This window comes from Nomascus leucogenys, chromosome 20 (genome assembly GCF_006542625.1).
Source record: "Nomascus leucogenys isolate Asia chromosome 20, Asia_NLE_v1, whole genome shotgun sequence".
In the NCBI taxonomy this organism is placed as follows: Eukaryota; Metazoa; Chordata; class Mammalia; order Primates; family Hylobatidae; genus Nomascus; species Nomascus leucogenys.
This window is the reverse complement of record NC_044400.1, coordinates 83,245,848-83,260,512: the sequence shown is the minus strand read 5'-3', so window position 1 is coordinate 83,260,512 and position 14,665 is coordinate 83,245,848. Positions and strand designations below refer to the sequence as shown.

Sequence of the window (14,665 nt, the reverse complement as noted above, 5' to 3'; positions counted from 1 at the left end):
ACGCCGCGCCGGCGTCTTCCAGATGAGCTCCTCCTCACCCCACAGCCCGGGGAAGGTGCGGGGCTGCCGGCGCAGAGCTGCACAAGGAGGGCTGCAGGCTGGGCCAGAGCCGCCCTGCGGGAACTGACAGGAACCAGGGTCCCTCACCGGAGGGGACTGAGGCCCGAGCGCTGAGCGGCGGCAGCGGAGACTCTGTTCACAGACTCGGTCCCGCCGCCGCCATTTCCCGTCGGTTCTGATGAGGCCTCCCCCGTCGCCTCGGGACGCCCTGCCCCCCACACTCACCATTTCCCCACTTCAGGGGTGTAGCGGAGTCTCAGCTACGAATCATCCAATACCCGCAGGTCACAGAGCGACGGAGGCTGAGGCCCAATCACCGAGGCCTCCCTGAGGGGTGGAAGCAGAGCGGTGAGGCCTTAACCGAGCTCAGGATGGAGCTACAGGCAAAAGCCGCGCCAGATCCCGGATGCCCCACCCTCCTCTCCGGCTGCGTCCCTGATTGGGCAGTTCTCAGTCCAGCGGCCTGATTCGATAGGGCTCCAAGCTTCACGCCCTCAGGCTTTGAGTGACAGAAATTGCGAAAACACAGTATACTAATTGAGGCAAGAGTGACAGACTCATGCCTCTAGGCACTTAGAGCCAGGGCTTTCTCTCTGTGCTAGGCCTGGCTCTGCACACGGTTCATTTTTAACCTTGTGCACGCACGCGCACACACACAGACACGCACTTGTTCACAATTGGAAACAATATAATGACAATTATTTTAATATTTTAGATGTCATAACTTTTCTGGCCTGTGGTCTTTTGAGTAGGATACCCGAGATTTGAAGAGGAAAGCGAACCTCTAAAAAATAAAATGTTAGCTATTTGTGAATTTTCAATTTTGTATTAGCCACATCAAAACTAAGAAAAAGAAGCAAGTGAAATTGTGATAATTTTAACCTATTGTATCCAAAATATTGGCCGGGCCCAGTGGCTCACGGTTGTAATCCCAGCACTTTGGGAGGCTGATGTGGGTGGATCACATGGTCAGGTGATCCAGACTATCATGGCCAACCTGGTGAAACTCCGTCTCTACTAAAATACAAAAAATTACCTAGGCATGGTGGCATATGCCTGTAGTCCCGTCTACTGGGAAGGCTGAGGCAGGAAAATTGCTTGAACCCGGGAGGCGGAGGTTGCAGTGATCCGAGATCGTGCCACTGCACTCCAGCCTGGTGACAGAGCAAGACTCCATCTCAAAATAAATAAATAAATAAATAAAAATTTAAACCCCAAATATTATTGTTTTAATATGTGATCAATATATAATTAGAAATAAGGTATATTTCTGATCTCATTCTTCTAAACTCACTGTGTATTTTATGTTTCCAACACATTTTACCTCAAACCAGCCATATACCAGGTACCCAGTAGCTACCTATGGCAGGTGGCAGCCACACTGAGTGCAGCCATGAGGGCTCTCTTCCCTCAGGGAAGTGAGGGCCTGAACACTTCTTTTCTGCTGTAAGTGAGGGAACAGCCTCTCTTCCAACTTTTCTCCTCAGGCTAAACTGTGGGTGGGACAGTGCCTCTAGAAAGAGCAGGGGCTGCAAGCTGAGAGTGTCCACGTGAAAACTACGGTCTCCCAGTTGCTGTTTGGTGCCAGTGTGATGGTATCCTCAGTTTAGCCAGGTGTGGACTCTCGTTCCATCGCCAGGAAGAATAAGGCACACGGACATCAGAGTGAATAAAGCAGAAAAGGATTTATTAAGCAAAAGGAAAGCTCTCAGCAGAAAGGGGACATGAAAGCGGGTTGCCAGAAATGGGGCTGAGTTCTGGGTCTTTTATGTGGCAAGAACAAGGAAGTCATCTGTGGGTTCTGCCCAAATGGGAGGGGTAAACTTCCCCGCTAAGGGTGTTGTATCTGTGCATGCCTGGACTTGACCACAGTGACTCCATCTTGGTTATTACCCATGAGTGCCCAAGCAAAACCGATGGCAGATAGAGTGAAGCTAAAACCAAAATATTTATGTAATGTTGGTAATATTGTAAGGAGCTGAGTCAAGTTAATGACATTTAGGTTGATTTATTACACCTGGGCCTGAGTGGGGACAGTCCCTTCTGATTAACACCCTGGCATAAGAGGAAGTTCTTAACCACATTTCTTCCTGCTAGCTACAGGAGTGGTGCAGGTGTGGTCCCGTGGGTGTTTTTCATCTCCCGACACCTTCCCTCCCTATCTTCCTAACCAGCCTCTGCCTCCTTTCTCAGGGGTTCCTCTTCCTTTCAAATATCAGATGGTGAACAAGGAATGATGGGTACACAGGAGGAGAGAGCACCATGTCTTCAGATCTCTTCACAGCCTTGCCCTCCAGAGTTTAGATGTGGAGGGAATAGATTAAAGGCAAACTTCTTGTTTTGCTATTTATCCTTGGACCTAATTGTCAGGCTGTAACTATGTGTTTTTCTCCTGTTGTGTGGGGGCACTGTGTGAGTTTAAGGACCAATCACATGCATCCACATGTACCTGCACTTCTGTTCCCAGAAGGCAGGCCGTGAGTGTGAATTGTCCAGGACCTTGACATTTTGAACAAAAAAATTGCACACACAAAGGAATGAAAAACAGGAAGGGAACAGCAAAAGCAAGATTTTATTAAAGTGAGGAAGCACTCCACAGGGTGGGTATGGGCCCCAGCAAGCCGCCCAAGGACCCAGTTACAACGTTTTCTGGGTTTTAAGTACTCCTTTTGAGGTCCCTATCAGCTACCCCTTATCTGAATGAAGGATTTGGTCCTGGCTAATCAAAGGTTGAGGCAAATTGGTACCCCATGCAGATGAAGGCATGGCCTGTGCTTGGCCCACGGCCACTCCAAGGCACTCTCCTTTTCTTTTTTTTTTTTTTTTTTTTGAGACGGAGTCTCGCTCTGTCCCCCAGGCTGGAGTGCAGTGGCGCCATCTCGGCTCACTGCAAGCTCCGCCTCCCGGGTTCACGCCATCCTCCTGCCTCAGCCTCTCCGAGTAGCTGGGACTACAGGCGCCCGCCTCCACGCCCGGCTAATTTTTTTGTATTTTTAGTAGAGACGGGGTTTCACCGTGGTCTCGATCTCCTGACCTCGTGATCCGCCCGCCTCGGCCTCCCAAAGTGCTGGGATTACAAGCGTGAGCCACCGCGCCCGGCCTGGCACTCTCCTTTTCTATCAGAGAACTGGTGCAAGGGGGAGGGTTGTAGCGACAGTCGCCTTTGATCCTTTGCTACTTGGGTGTAGATGAGGTTTTTCCTTTTGGTTTAGATGTAGGAAGTTCACGTTAACTGGCCTTAGGTTCCCTGCCCCCAGACCTTGGTGTTTTTTCTTTAAGGAAGTCGGCACGAATTCGCCTTAAGTTCCCTGCTTCCATACCCTATTCTCCTGCCTCACTTCTGTGTAACTCAGTATCATCTTACAACAAATCTAACTTTAAATAAAGGAAAAAAGAAAACCAATACTCACAGGGTGCCAAGCATTTGCAGGTTATTTGTAATCAATGTGTCCTGAGATCCTGTCTTTAATGGGTGTATATATTACTAAGTTATAACTGCATAACAAACAATCCTGAAACATACTAGCTCAGGATTGAGCTGGTTAGAAATTTAGGCTGGGCTCAGCTGGGCCATTCTTCTGGGCTGTTTGGCTCCTTCAGGTGTGAGTGGTCAGCTGCTGGTGAATTAGGTGGCTCTGCTTCTGGGAGTGAGCTGTCTGTAAACTGAGGCACTTTGGCTTTTCTCAGATGCTACTTTATTCTCCAGAAAGCTAAAATGGGCTTGTTATTATAGAGATGGAAGAATTCTGAAAAAGATAACAGAAGCATTTAGGATCTTTAAACCTGGGCCCCAAACTGGCACCCTGTGCCACTGCAAATAAGTCAAGAGATTCAAGTTTGGGAAACAGAATCTGTCTCTTGATAGGAACGACTATAAAAGCCATTTCCAAGGACATGAATACAATACGAAATTTTTCTAATTGCTGTTTTTGCAATCAATTTTATCATGACTTTTCTTACAGATGTGTCTCGCATAACTATCCCACAGCTACTAAGCAGCTGGCTGGGACTCAGGATCACCGTTGGCCTGACTCTGAAGCCCATGCACCTCCATAGACCACACTACTCAGCCAGGTTTCCTGGACCTTCAAGGGGCTGGAGTGACACTTCTGAAATAGGAGCAAGATGTTTTTGAGAATCTCATGCCATCCATCCATTACTCTTCACCATTGGAAATAATTCACTCCAGGGAATGGTTCTGAAGTCTCTTGGAAAAACTGGAAACAATTTGAGAAAACTGCTGAGCATTGGGTTTAGGAAATTAATGCCCAACATTACGTTTTTAATTTATCACAGGAGAAATTTGAAAACACCTATAATGCACTCATCATACCTGCAAATTCTTTGTATTTTTTGTATTTGTTGACTATGATTTTTAATATACACAGTCAAATTACTGTTCCTCAATCAACTTTTGCTCTGCAGGGAAGTGACATAGCAATAGGGGTGCTATTTTTTCCCAGTGCAATTCCGCCAAACAGCAGAGTATGCTTCCAAGAGACAAGATGTTTTCTAAGACCCCACATTAAGGAGCAGCTACAAGGCAAGTACCTAGAGCACTCATAGAAATCACACGCAACTAAGGCCGGGCGCGGTGGCTCACGCCTGTAATCCCAGCGATCTGGGAGGCTGAGGCGGGCAGATCACGAGGTCAGGAGATCAAGACCGTCCTGGCTAACATGGTGAAACCCGGTCTCTACTAAAAATACAAAAAAATTAGCCGGGCATGGTAGCAGGTGCCTGTAGTCCCAGCTACTCAGGAGGCTGAGGCAGGAGAACGGCGTGAACCTGGGAGGTGCAGCTTGCAGTGAGCCAAGATCGAGCCACTGCACTCCAGCCTGGGCAAGAGCAAGACTCCACTAAAAAAAACAAACAAACAAAAAAAACAGTTCCCAGAGATGGTGGTGGCCCTAGCTGCTTGGTCAGCCCTCCTGTTTCTCTGAGCAATTTCATCTTGACCCTTCTGGTGACCCCAGCAATGAACTACAGCTACTTTCTGTGGTAGGTGGATAGGCTGGACTAGGGTAAAAATCTGTGACCCATATTTAATAGGGGTATTCTCTGCTGTCAAAAGTCTCCTTTCTTTCCAGATGGCACATAAACGTGGAGTACTAAGAAGGCATATTTGAGGGCATGGTGGCTCACGCCTGTAATCCCAGCACTTTGGGAGGCTGACTGGGTGGATCACTTAAGGTCAGGAGTTTGAGACCAGCCTGGGCAACATGGTGAAACCCCGTCTCTACTAAAAATACAAAAATTAGCCAGGCATGGTGGAGCGCACCTGTTAGTCCCAGCTACTCGGGAGGCTGAGGCAGGCAAATTGTGTGAACCCAGGAGGAAGAGGTTGCAGTGAGCCGAGATTGCACCACTGTGCTCCAGCCTGGGCGACAGCAAGACAACGTCTCAAAAAAAAAAAAAGAAAAAAAAAAAAAGCAGATTTGAAGTCTGTAATAGTAACTTTTTGGTTTTCTTAGTTGTAGGGGTTTGGTCAGAGCTGTGAGTTCTGACTGCTCGGCTGAGGTTCCTAGAGATAATTTAAAGTTTTATAAACAAATAAATACCTATTTGGGGAGCCAGTGTAAGAAAATTGGTAGCATTTAGGCAAAACTGAGAAATAGGCACAAAGGAAACTAAACTAATAGAGTGAAATATTTAACTCAAGAAATAAATTTGTATTTATAAAAGTAATAAAATCATAGTGTACTATGTGAGTTTGTAGTAAATAATATTTAATTACATTACAGCATTTACTGACTACAGGTATAGGTAAAAATTATGCTATAAATATTCTGAATTGCTAAAGCGGTGGTGAAGGACAGTTGAAAGGAAAGCTGTTCCCAAATACGTCAGTATCAAAGGGCAATTCTAGAGTTTATATGGTTTAAATACCGGAAGTATTTCTCTTTTCTGTATATTTTATACGTTTTGCACACACATATATGACAAGAAACATTTAACAATTTTTGTTAAATTTTTATTAAGAATGGGTTTAAGATAATCATGTATTTTCTGTCTGAAGAGGGATTTTACTGTAATAAGTGTTACTTCTAGAGTCAAAGTTGCCTGTGTTGTGAGCAAGTCATTTTTCTCTATGGCTGTTTCTTTCTCTGTAAAATGAGGATAATAATACCTATGCTATTAATTTTCTGTGAAAATTAATTTTTTTTTTGGGGGGGGGGGATCGAGTTTTGCTCTTGTCACCCAGGCTGGAGTGCAATGGCGTGATCTTGGCTCACTGCAATCTGGCCAAAAATAAAATTTATTAACATATATACAGTATTATGGTTAGCATTTGGTAGAAATCAACTATTAATAAAACATGTATATACTGAATTACATGCTTTAATACAGAAATATCTTCTCATTACATGAGTTTTTCAACCAAGAAATGAATGTATTTTTCCAAAAATGTGGTATACACAAGGAAATACAATTCAACGTTAAAAGGGAGGAAATCTTCTCATTTGATACAATGTGAATAAATGTGGAAGACACTATGCTAAGTGAAATAAGCCAGACAGTAGAATGCTGGTTACGAGATGCTTGGGTATTTACAAGAAAGGGGCATCTGGAGACATGTCTGTAAAATAACACATAGTTGCCTAGGAGGAATAAATTCAAGAAATCTATTGTACAGCATGGTGAATACAGTTAACAATAACGTATTTTTGGAAAATGCTAACACATTCAATGTTACGAGCTCTTATCCCAAAAGTAATTATGTGCGGTGAAGAATTTGTTATGCAGCTAGAATTAAGCTTTTGACAATGTATATATACTACAAAACACCATGTTCTACAGGATATTTTATCTGTCAATTAACAAATATATTTTTAAAATTACAGAATAATGTTGCAAATGATGAGTATCTTTGTCAAACAACTTGAATATTATCAAAAATATATATATTGTGCTGTTTTTGTAACATAATAACCATAGAGGCTGGGCACAGTGGCAGGATCACAAGGTCAGGAGTTTGAGACCAGCCTGGCCAACATGGCCAAACCCCGTCTCTACTAACAATATAAAAATTAGCCAGGCATGGTGGTGCACACCTGTAACCCCAGCTAATAAGGAGGTTGAGGCAGGAGAATCGCCTGAACCCGAGAGGCGGAGGTTGCAGTGAGCTGAGATCGCACCACTGCACTCCAGCCTGGTGATAGAGCAAGACTCCATCTCAAAAATAAAATAAAGAAGAAAATAATCATAGGAACTCTAATATTTACTAGCATGGCTTAGACCCCAGAACAATATATAATACAAGACAATACACTCTAGAGCTCTTACTTTTAAGCTTGAAGTACCTGGAATTTCCAGTGCTGATGGTAATCATACATATGACATTAAAAGGGCAAGTGATGCTAAAAGGTCCCAAAATTGGCCACTTTGTGAACACAGTAAATGAATTTGCATCAAAAATCACTGAGAGGCTGGGCACAGTGGCTCACGCCGGTAAACCCAGCACTTTGGGAGGCTGACGTGCGTGGATCACGAGGACAGGACCTCGAGACCAGCCTGGCCAACATAGTGAAACCCCATCTCTACTAAAAATACAAAAATTAGCTGGGTGTGGTGGTGGGCACCTGTAATCCCAGCTACTCGGAAGGCTGAGGCAGGAGAATTGCTTGAACCCGGGAGGTGGAGGTTGCAATGAGCTGAGATTGTGCCACTGCACTCCAGCCTGGTGACAGAGCAAGACTCCATCTCAAAAAAAAAAAAAAATCACTGAGATACTGTTTGAATTCAACAGCTGCCATAATCTTCAAATTTTTTCCAGAGAAGGTGACCAAGGACTTGGATAAAGTTAGGTGAGTAAAAATGAAAACTGTAGCCCATGAAATGCACCCACTAAAACAAAAAATTATGAGAAATTCCTCAAGATTGTAATATGAATCTGGACAAAAAAGATCAGTGCAGATTTTGAATCTACAGAGATCATTCTATTGTTTCTCCACCATTTAACATTCACACTCAAAGACACAATATTCTGGCCAGGCACGGTGGCTCATGCCTGTAATCCCAGCACTTTGGGAGGCCGAGGCAGGCAGATCATGAGGTCAAAAGATCGAGACCATCCTGGCCAACATGGTGAAACCCTATCTCTACTAAAAATATAAAAATTAACCAGGCGTGGTGGCAGGCGATTGTAGTCCCAGTTACTCAGGAGGCTGAGGCAGGAGAATCACTTGAACCTGGGAGGCGGAGGTTGCAGTGAGCGGAGATTGTGCCACTGCACTCCAGCCTGGTGACAGAGTGGGGCTCCATCTAAAATAAATATATAAATAAACAAATAGAAGATTTTGTATGGAAAAATGTTTTGCTATGTCACAGAAAATTAAATGTAAAATTCTTCACTTACCATTGTCTCCTAAAAATTTTCTTCCTTTTTTTTCTTTGTTGTTGTTGAGACGGAGTCTTACTCTGTTGGCAGGCTGCACTGCAGTGGTGCAACATCAGCTCACTGCAACCTCTGCATCCTGGGTTCAAGCGATTCTCCTGCCTCAGCCTCTCAAGTAGCTGGGACTACAGGCACATGCCACCACACCCGGCTAATTTTTGTATTTTTAGTAGAGATGGGGTTTCACCATGTTTGCCAGGATGATCTTGCTCTCTTGACCTCATGACCCGTCCATCTTGGCCTCCCAAAGTGCTGGGATTACAGGTGTGAGCCACTGCACCTGGCCTAAAAATTTTATTTCTAAGATATATTTCCTCTTAAGAAATTTCAAAATTCTGATGTTTCTTCATATGGTGGTACAATATACAACCCACTTATATTAATGCTTTACTTATTCTAACTTTTGTTACATTTTACACACTTTGTGATAGAATCTCATACAATTTTTCTTTTACAAACACAGAAAAACAATGCCAACTGACTTAATCCTCTTGATAGTGAATTACTCTTATCTCAATTAAGTGATCTAAATGTTGCACTGATAACCTACAAATAACCTAACACCCCAGTTAAAAACAATTTACCACAGTAAAAAACTTGAAACTTACCATCAGAACCTAAAGTCCATGTGAAATTATGTGGAATGAACAGAACAGTGACAAACTAGCCATAACGCACAAATGAAGAAAGGCTCTGAGGCATACATAGCTAGGGATAAATCATAAAGACATCACAAAACTGAAGACAATTAGAAAATAAGAAAAGAAATCCTCTTTATATTCATAATGAATTGGTTCTCCAGCCTGGGAACAGATGTCCTCTCCACATGCACAATTAACACCATTTGTTCACCACAGATTATTTTCCATCTCTTACTTGGAGCTACAAACTAGCTCCAGGAATATTTATGGCTAATTATGAAGCATCTATTACACACCCAGAACTTTGTTTGTTCACTACAATAATAGATCAAAACATCCCCATGACTGACAAAGTCTTGCAAGTACTTAGCTGAACAAATTGGCAAAATAAACTCATTTATGTCAATTATAAAAACTGAAAGGAACAATAACTAAAGAAAACAGCTTATATAGGGTTCTTAAATTAAAACAACAAAATGAAATGTTCTAACTAAAATATAACTTAATACATATATTATGAAATTACATCTAAAAATTTTATGTTCACTACATTTTATAAAAATCATTCTTATAATTTCTGACCAGCTCACATAATACACTTCATGAAGTGAAAACAAAAAAGATAATCAAAGAAATTATAGCTCTAGCATGAGCACCAGACAAATAAAAACAGGGAATTTGTATGGGGAGATTCTCAACAACAATCCATTAGATTTTAGAGTAATTAATTAAGTAAAAAGAAGAAAATATAGAATGTTTCAGGCTTCTAGATTTCCAGTAAATTATCCATGGTATTAACATAACCTTCTTTGTTCTAATATTGCTATTTTCTTTGGAAAATAGGTACAAACTCACATAAACACAATTGCTTGCTCCATAATTTTCTTACACCTAAGGTTTATCTTTAGAGCAACACATTTATATACTTAACTTCATGTAAATGGAACTAAAGTTCATATAAGTTTGCAGGAAAAGATGCCACATGTTCAAAGATAAATGTAAAACATTTTTTAAAAGTATTCAGGATGCATAAATGTATGGATTATAATTATACTGATATAATACAATCATAATTGTACATTTAGAAATAATTAAAGTGTATAATTGGATTGCGTGTAATACAAAGGATGAATGCTTGAGGTGATGAATAACTCATTTACTCTGGTATATTACATGTTGTATGCCTGTATAAGAAAATAACCCATATATGCCATAGATAAATATGCATACTATGTACCCACAAAAATTTTAGAAAGTAACAAGAGTGGAAATGCAACATATGGGAATGATATTCTTCAATGTATTTGCTATTTAAAGCCACTGGAAAAAGAGAATACTAAAAATGTCATTCAACTATGTTACCATTGTTACCATCTTTTACCTACACTCTTAAGTAAGGTGGGATAGGTTTAAGTTGGTGGCATAATGACACTTCATTCAAGCAACAATTATTTCAACACGTTAACAATTTTGTTTAGTTAAAAAATTATGTTCCCACATAATCTTAAAATAATTTTAAAATTTACTGTATTTTATTACATAACTGTATAATTGGTAAAACAATTTACTACTGAAACAGATTTTCTCTCACTATAATGCAGAAGAATATTACTCTGAACACCTACCTCATGCATCACTCAATATTGTCAACTACAAAAAAGCCTCTCTGCTAGATTTTCATCATGGATCTTTCATTTCTGTCCTCACTCTTTATTGTAAAAATTCATGAATAATGCCCACCTAATGAAAAAGAATCTCTCTTATCTCTGATGCAGCAACAATTTATCACATGCTTTCATATAAACAGGAATGTTGAAATAGTATGAAATAATTTGAGTTGAATTAACTATTATATGCTTTTCAAAAAATCTATACCTTTTTCAAGTGAAAAAATATACTTTAAATGTAGTATCTCTTCAAAAATCTTCTTTTCAACTTATATACAAAGAAATTCTCTAACAGGTTCAACTTTGGATTTTTTTTATACTTAATACTCTGATTTACTGCAGTGTCTGAAGTGTTAGTTCCTTAGTTCATTCTACTGTAAATCCTCTGATGTTTACATACTCTTAATTTTAGACTAAATATTTCTTCACATTTACTGTGTCCACAAAATATTTTCTAGTGTAAACTGTTTTTTAAGCTGCAGTTTTTGAACAAATGTTTTTCCACATTTATTACATTTGTAGGATTTCTCACCAATATAAATCTTCTGATGTTAAAGAAAGTCTCCTTCAGGGTTTTCCCCTATTACAAAATGCGTACAACAAAATCCATGAGAGAAGTACAGGTACTACAACCCTCTTTATATTTGTATTGTCTGTCTTAAGAATACTCTTCTTCACTTTAAAGGCCTATATTTTCTGAAAAGTCTTTCAATAGAAATTACATTTATAATGTTTTTATTAAGTATGAATATTGCTAGTTAGTAAAATGTGAGTAGATATGACTTTTGTATATTTTTTATATTTCTACAACTTTTCTCGAGTATAAAGGCTATCATGTGCAAAAAGATGAGGATTGGTAAAAATTCTGCCACATTTTTTGCATTTCCAGGGGATTTCTTCAGTAGGAATTATATATATACAGTAAGATGTGACAAGCATTTGAAGGCTTTGCCACATTTTTCATATTTTTGTGGCTTCTCACCAATATCATTTCTCTTATATTTAGAATAGATTGAGTGTGGTTGCAAGCTTTGTCACTTTTCACATTTGCAGTTTCTCTTCAGTGTGAATTATCTTATGATTAGAAAAGACTGAGGAAGATTTAAAGACTGCCACATTCTTCACATTTGTAAGACTTTCCTCCAGTATGAGTTCTCATATGTTTAAGAAGCCTGGAGTATGGCTTAAAGGTTTTGTCACATCCTTTACATTTATTTCTATGGTTTTATATCTAGGATGAATTTTCTTATATTCATCTTTCATATCTTCTCAATGTAAGTTTGTGGAATGAATCTTCTATGCTCAAATATGAATTTTCATAAAGGTTTGTGGATGGTCTGAAGGCTCTGCCACGTTTTTCACATTTGTAGCATTTTTTTCCCCAGAATGAATTATCTTGTGTACAGTAAGGGTTGAGAACCTATTAAAGGCTTTGCCACATTCTTTACGTGTAGGGTTTCTCTCTGGTATAAATTCTCTTATGTTTAACAAAGTTTGAGGATGTGGTAAAGACTGTGCCACATTCTTCACATGTGAAGCATTTTGCTCCAGCATGAATTCGCTTATGTTCATTAAGCATTGAGGATCATTTAAAGGCTTTGCCACACTGTTCACATGTGAAGTTTCTCTTCAGCATGAATTATATTTATTAAGCACTGAGGACCAATGAAATGCTTTGCCACACTCTGCCACATGTGTAGGGCTTCCCTCCAGCATGATTTTTCTTATGTTTATTCATCGGTGAGGGCTGTTTAAAGGTTTTGCTACATTCTTTACATTTGCAGGGTTTATCTCCAGTAATAATTTTCTTCTGCTCATTCAGGTTTGTGGACCATCCACAGGCTTTGCCACATTCTTCACATTTGTACAGTTTCTCTCCGGTATGAATTCTCTTGTTTATCAAGGTTTGAGAATGAGGTAAAGAACTTTGTCATGTTCTTCACATTTCCAGGGTTTCTCTACAGTATAAATTTTCTCATGTTCATTCAGGTTTGTAGATCATCCAAAGGTTTGCCACATTCTTTAAATTTGTAGGATTTCTCTCAAGTATGAATTTTCTTATGTTTATTCAGGTGTGAGAACCGTTTAAAGGCTTTGTCACAATCTTTACACTTGTAGGGTTTATCTACAGTATGAATTTTCTTATGTTGACTCAGGAGTGAGAATTGTTTAAAGGCTTTGTCACATTCTTTACATTTGTAGGGTTTATCTGTACTATGAATTTTCTTATGTTGACTCCGATCTGTGGACCGTCTAAAGGCTTTGCCACATTCTTCACATTTGTAGGGTTTCTCTCCAGTATGAATTCGCTTATGTTTTGCAAAGTTTGAGGATGAGGTAAAGATTTTCCTACATTCTTCACATGTGATGGGTTTCTCACCAGCATGAATTCTCTTATGTTTAGTAAGGGTTGTGAACCTATTAAAGGCTTTGCCACATTCTTCACATTTATAGGGTTTCTCTCCAGTATGAATTATTTTATGCTTAGCAAAGTGTGAGGATGTGGTAAAGATGCTGCCACATTCTTCACAAGTAAAAGGTTTCTCTCCAGTATGAATTCTCTTATGTTCATTAAATATTAAAGACCATTTAAAGGCTTTGCCACATTCTTCACAAGTGTAGGGTTTCTCTCCAGCATGAATTACCTTATGTTGAGTTAGGTGTGAAAACTTCCGAAATGATTTGCCACATTCTTTACATTTAAAGTGTTTCTCTCCAGTATGTCTTGTCTTATGTTTGTTTGAATTTGAAAATTTACTAACAACTTTGACACTTGCTTTACACTGAAATATTTTGCTCTGGGTAGTTGACAAGCATTCATTAAATTCATTATAACCTCCTTTCTGCAGCTTACACTCATTCAAACTTTTACAGCCTTTTCTTAATTGTAAATTATCATGTCCACATTTCTCATATCTTCTCAGTATAAGTTTGTGGAATGAATCTTCTATGCCCTGTACTGGCCAATGGTCTTGGGTGAAATGAGAACACACAGCTGAAAGAAATAAAAATTACAAATTATCCCACTTAGTAGATTCACATAAATATACTTTACAAATCTTATAAAATTATTCAAAATACATTAGTAAGATGGCATAACAAAATCCCACAGGCCATAACTTCTTCACAGACATATACATGTAGCAAACATATACTAACAAAGACGCCTTTCTGTGAAATCTATAAATGAGTTAATTGTATGTAACGCCTCAGGTAAGCAAAATGCCAAGAGCCACATAGAACAGGAAGGAATATTTGTTAAATTTACCCACCAACAGCTCTTCCTCCCCAATATAGCACTGTGCCATTAGAAGAAAACTCTTAACTCCTGTCTTTTTCCTTAAAAGAGAAGAAAAATACTGACACACATATCCTTACTTCTGGCTTTTAGGGTCTTTACAAAAACTGATTTCTACCTCCAATAAAACAGTGCTGAAAGAAATGGTGATACTTTGGAAGAAGAACTTGGGTATTTGAAGACAAAATATAAATATTTCAAAAGCAGACTGAAGTGCTAAATACAGTACAGCAAGTGATTAGAGACTTATTTATTTATTTATTTTTTGAGATGGAATCTCACTCTGTTGCCCAGGCTAGAGTGCAGTGGCGGGATCTTGGCTCACTGCAAGCTCCACCTCCTGGGTTCATGCCATTCTCCTGCCTCAGCCTCCCCAGTAGCTGGGACTACAGGTGCCCACCACCACGCCCGGCTAATTTTTGTATTTTTAGTAGAGATGGGCTTTCATCGTGTTAGCCAGGATGGTCTCATCTTCTGACCTCGTGATCCACCTGCCTCGGCCTCCTAAAGTGCTGGGATTACAGGAGTGAGCCACTATGCCCAGCCGATTAGAGACTCTTAAGAGGAAACATGAAGAAACCCTTTTAACTAAAAAATAAAC

The 14,665-nt window shown here is 39.8% G+C and overlaps 1 protein-coding gene across 2 annotated transcripts in view; it reads right to left on the bottom strand.

The window, feature by feature from the left end:
* Positions 1-10,379: 10,379 nt before the first annotated feature.
* The window catches only part of ZNF141 (zinc finger protein 141), a 41,134-nt gene continuing 36,848 nt past the window's right edge, over positions 10,380-14,665 (bottom strand). For both annotated transcript variants that reach the window (XM_030801118.1, XM_030801119.1), the window contains exon 4: positions 10,380-13,761. In XM_030801118.1, coding sequence (XP_030656978.1) covers positions 12,809-13,761 — 953 coding nt within the window. In that variant the 3' untranslated portion in view covers positions 10,380-12,808. The remainder of the gene's footprint in view (positions 13,762-14,665) is intronic.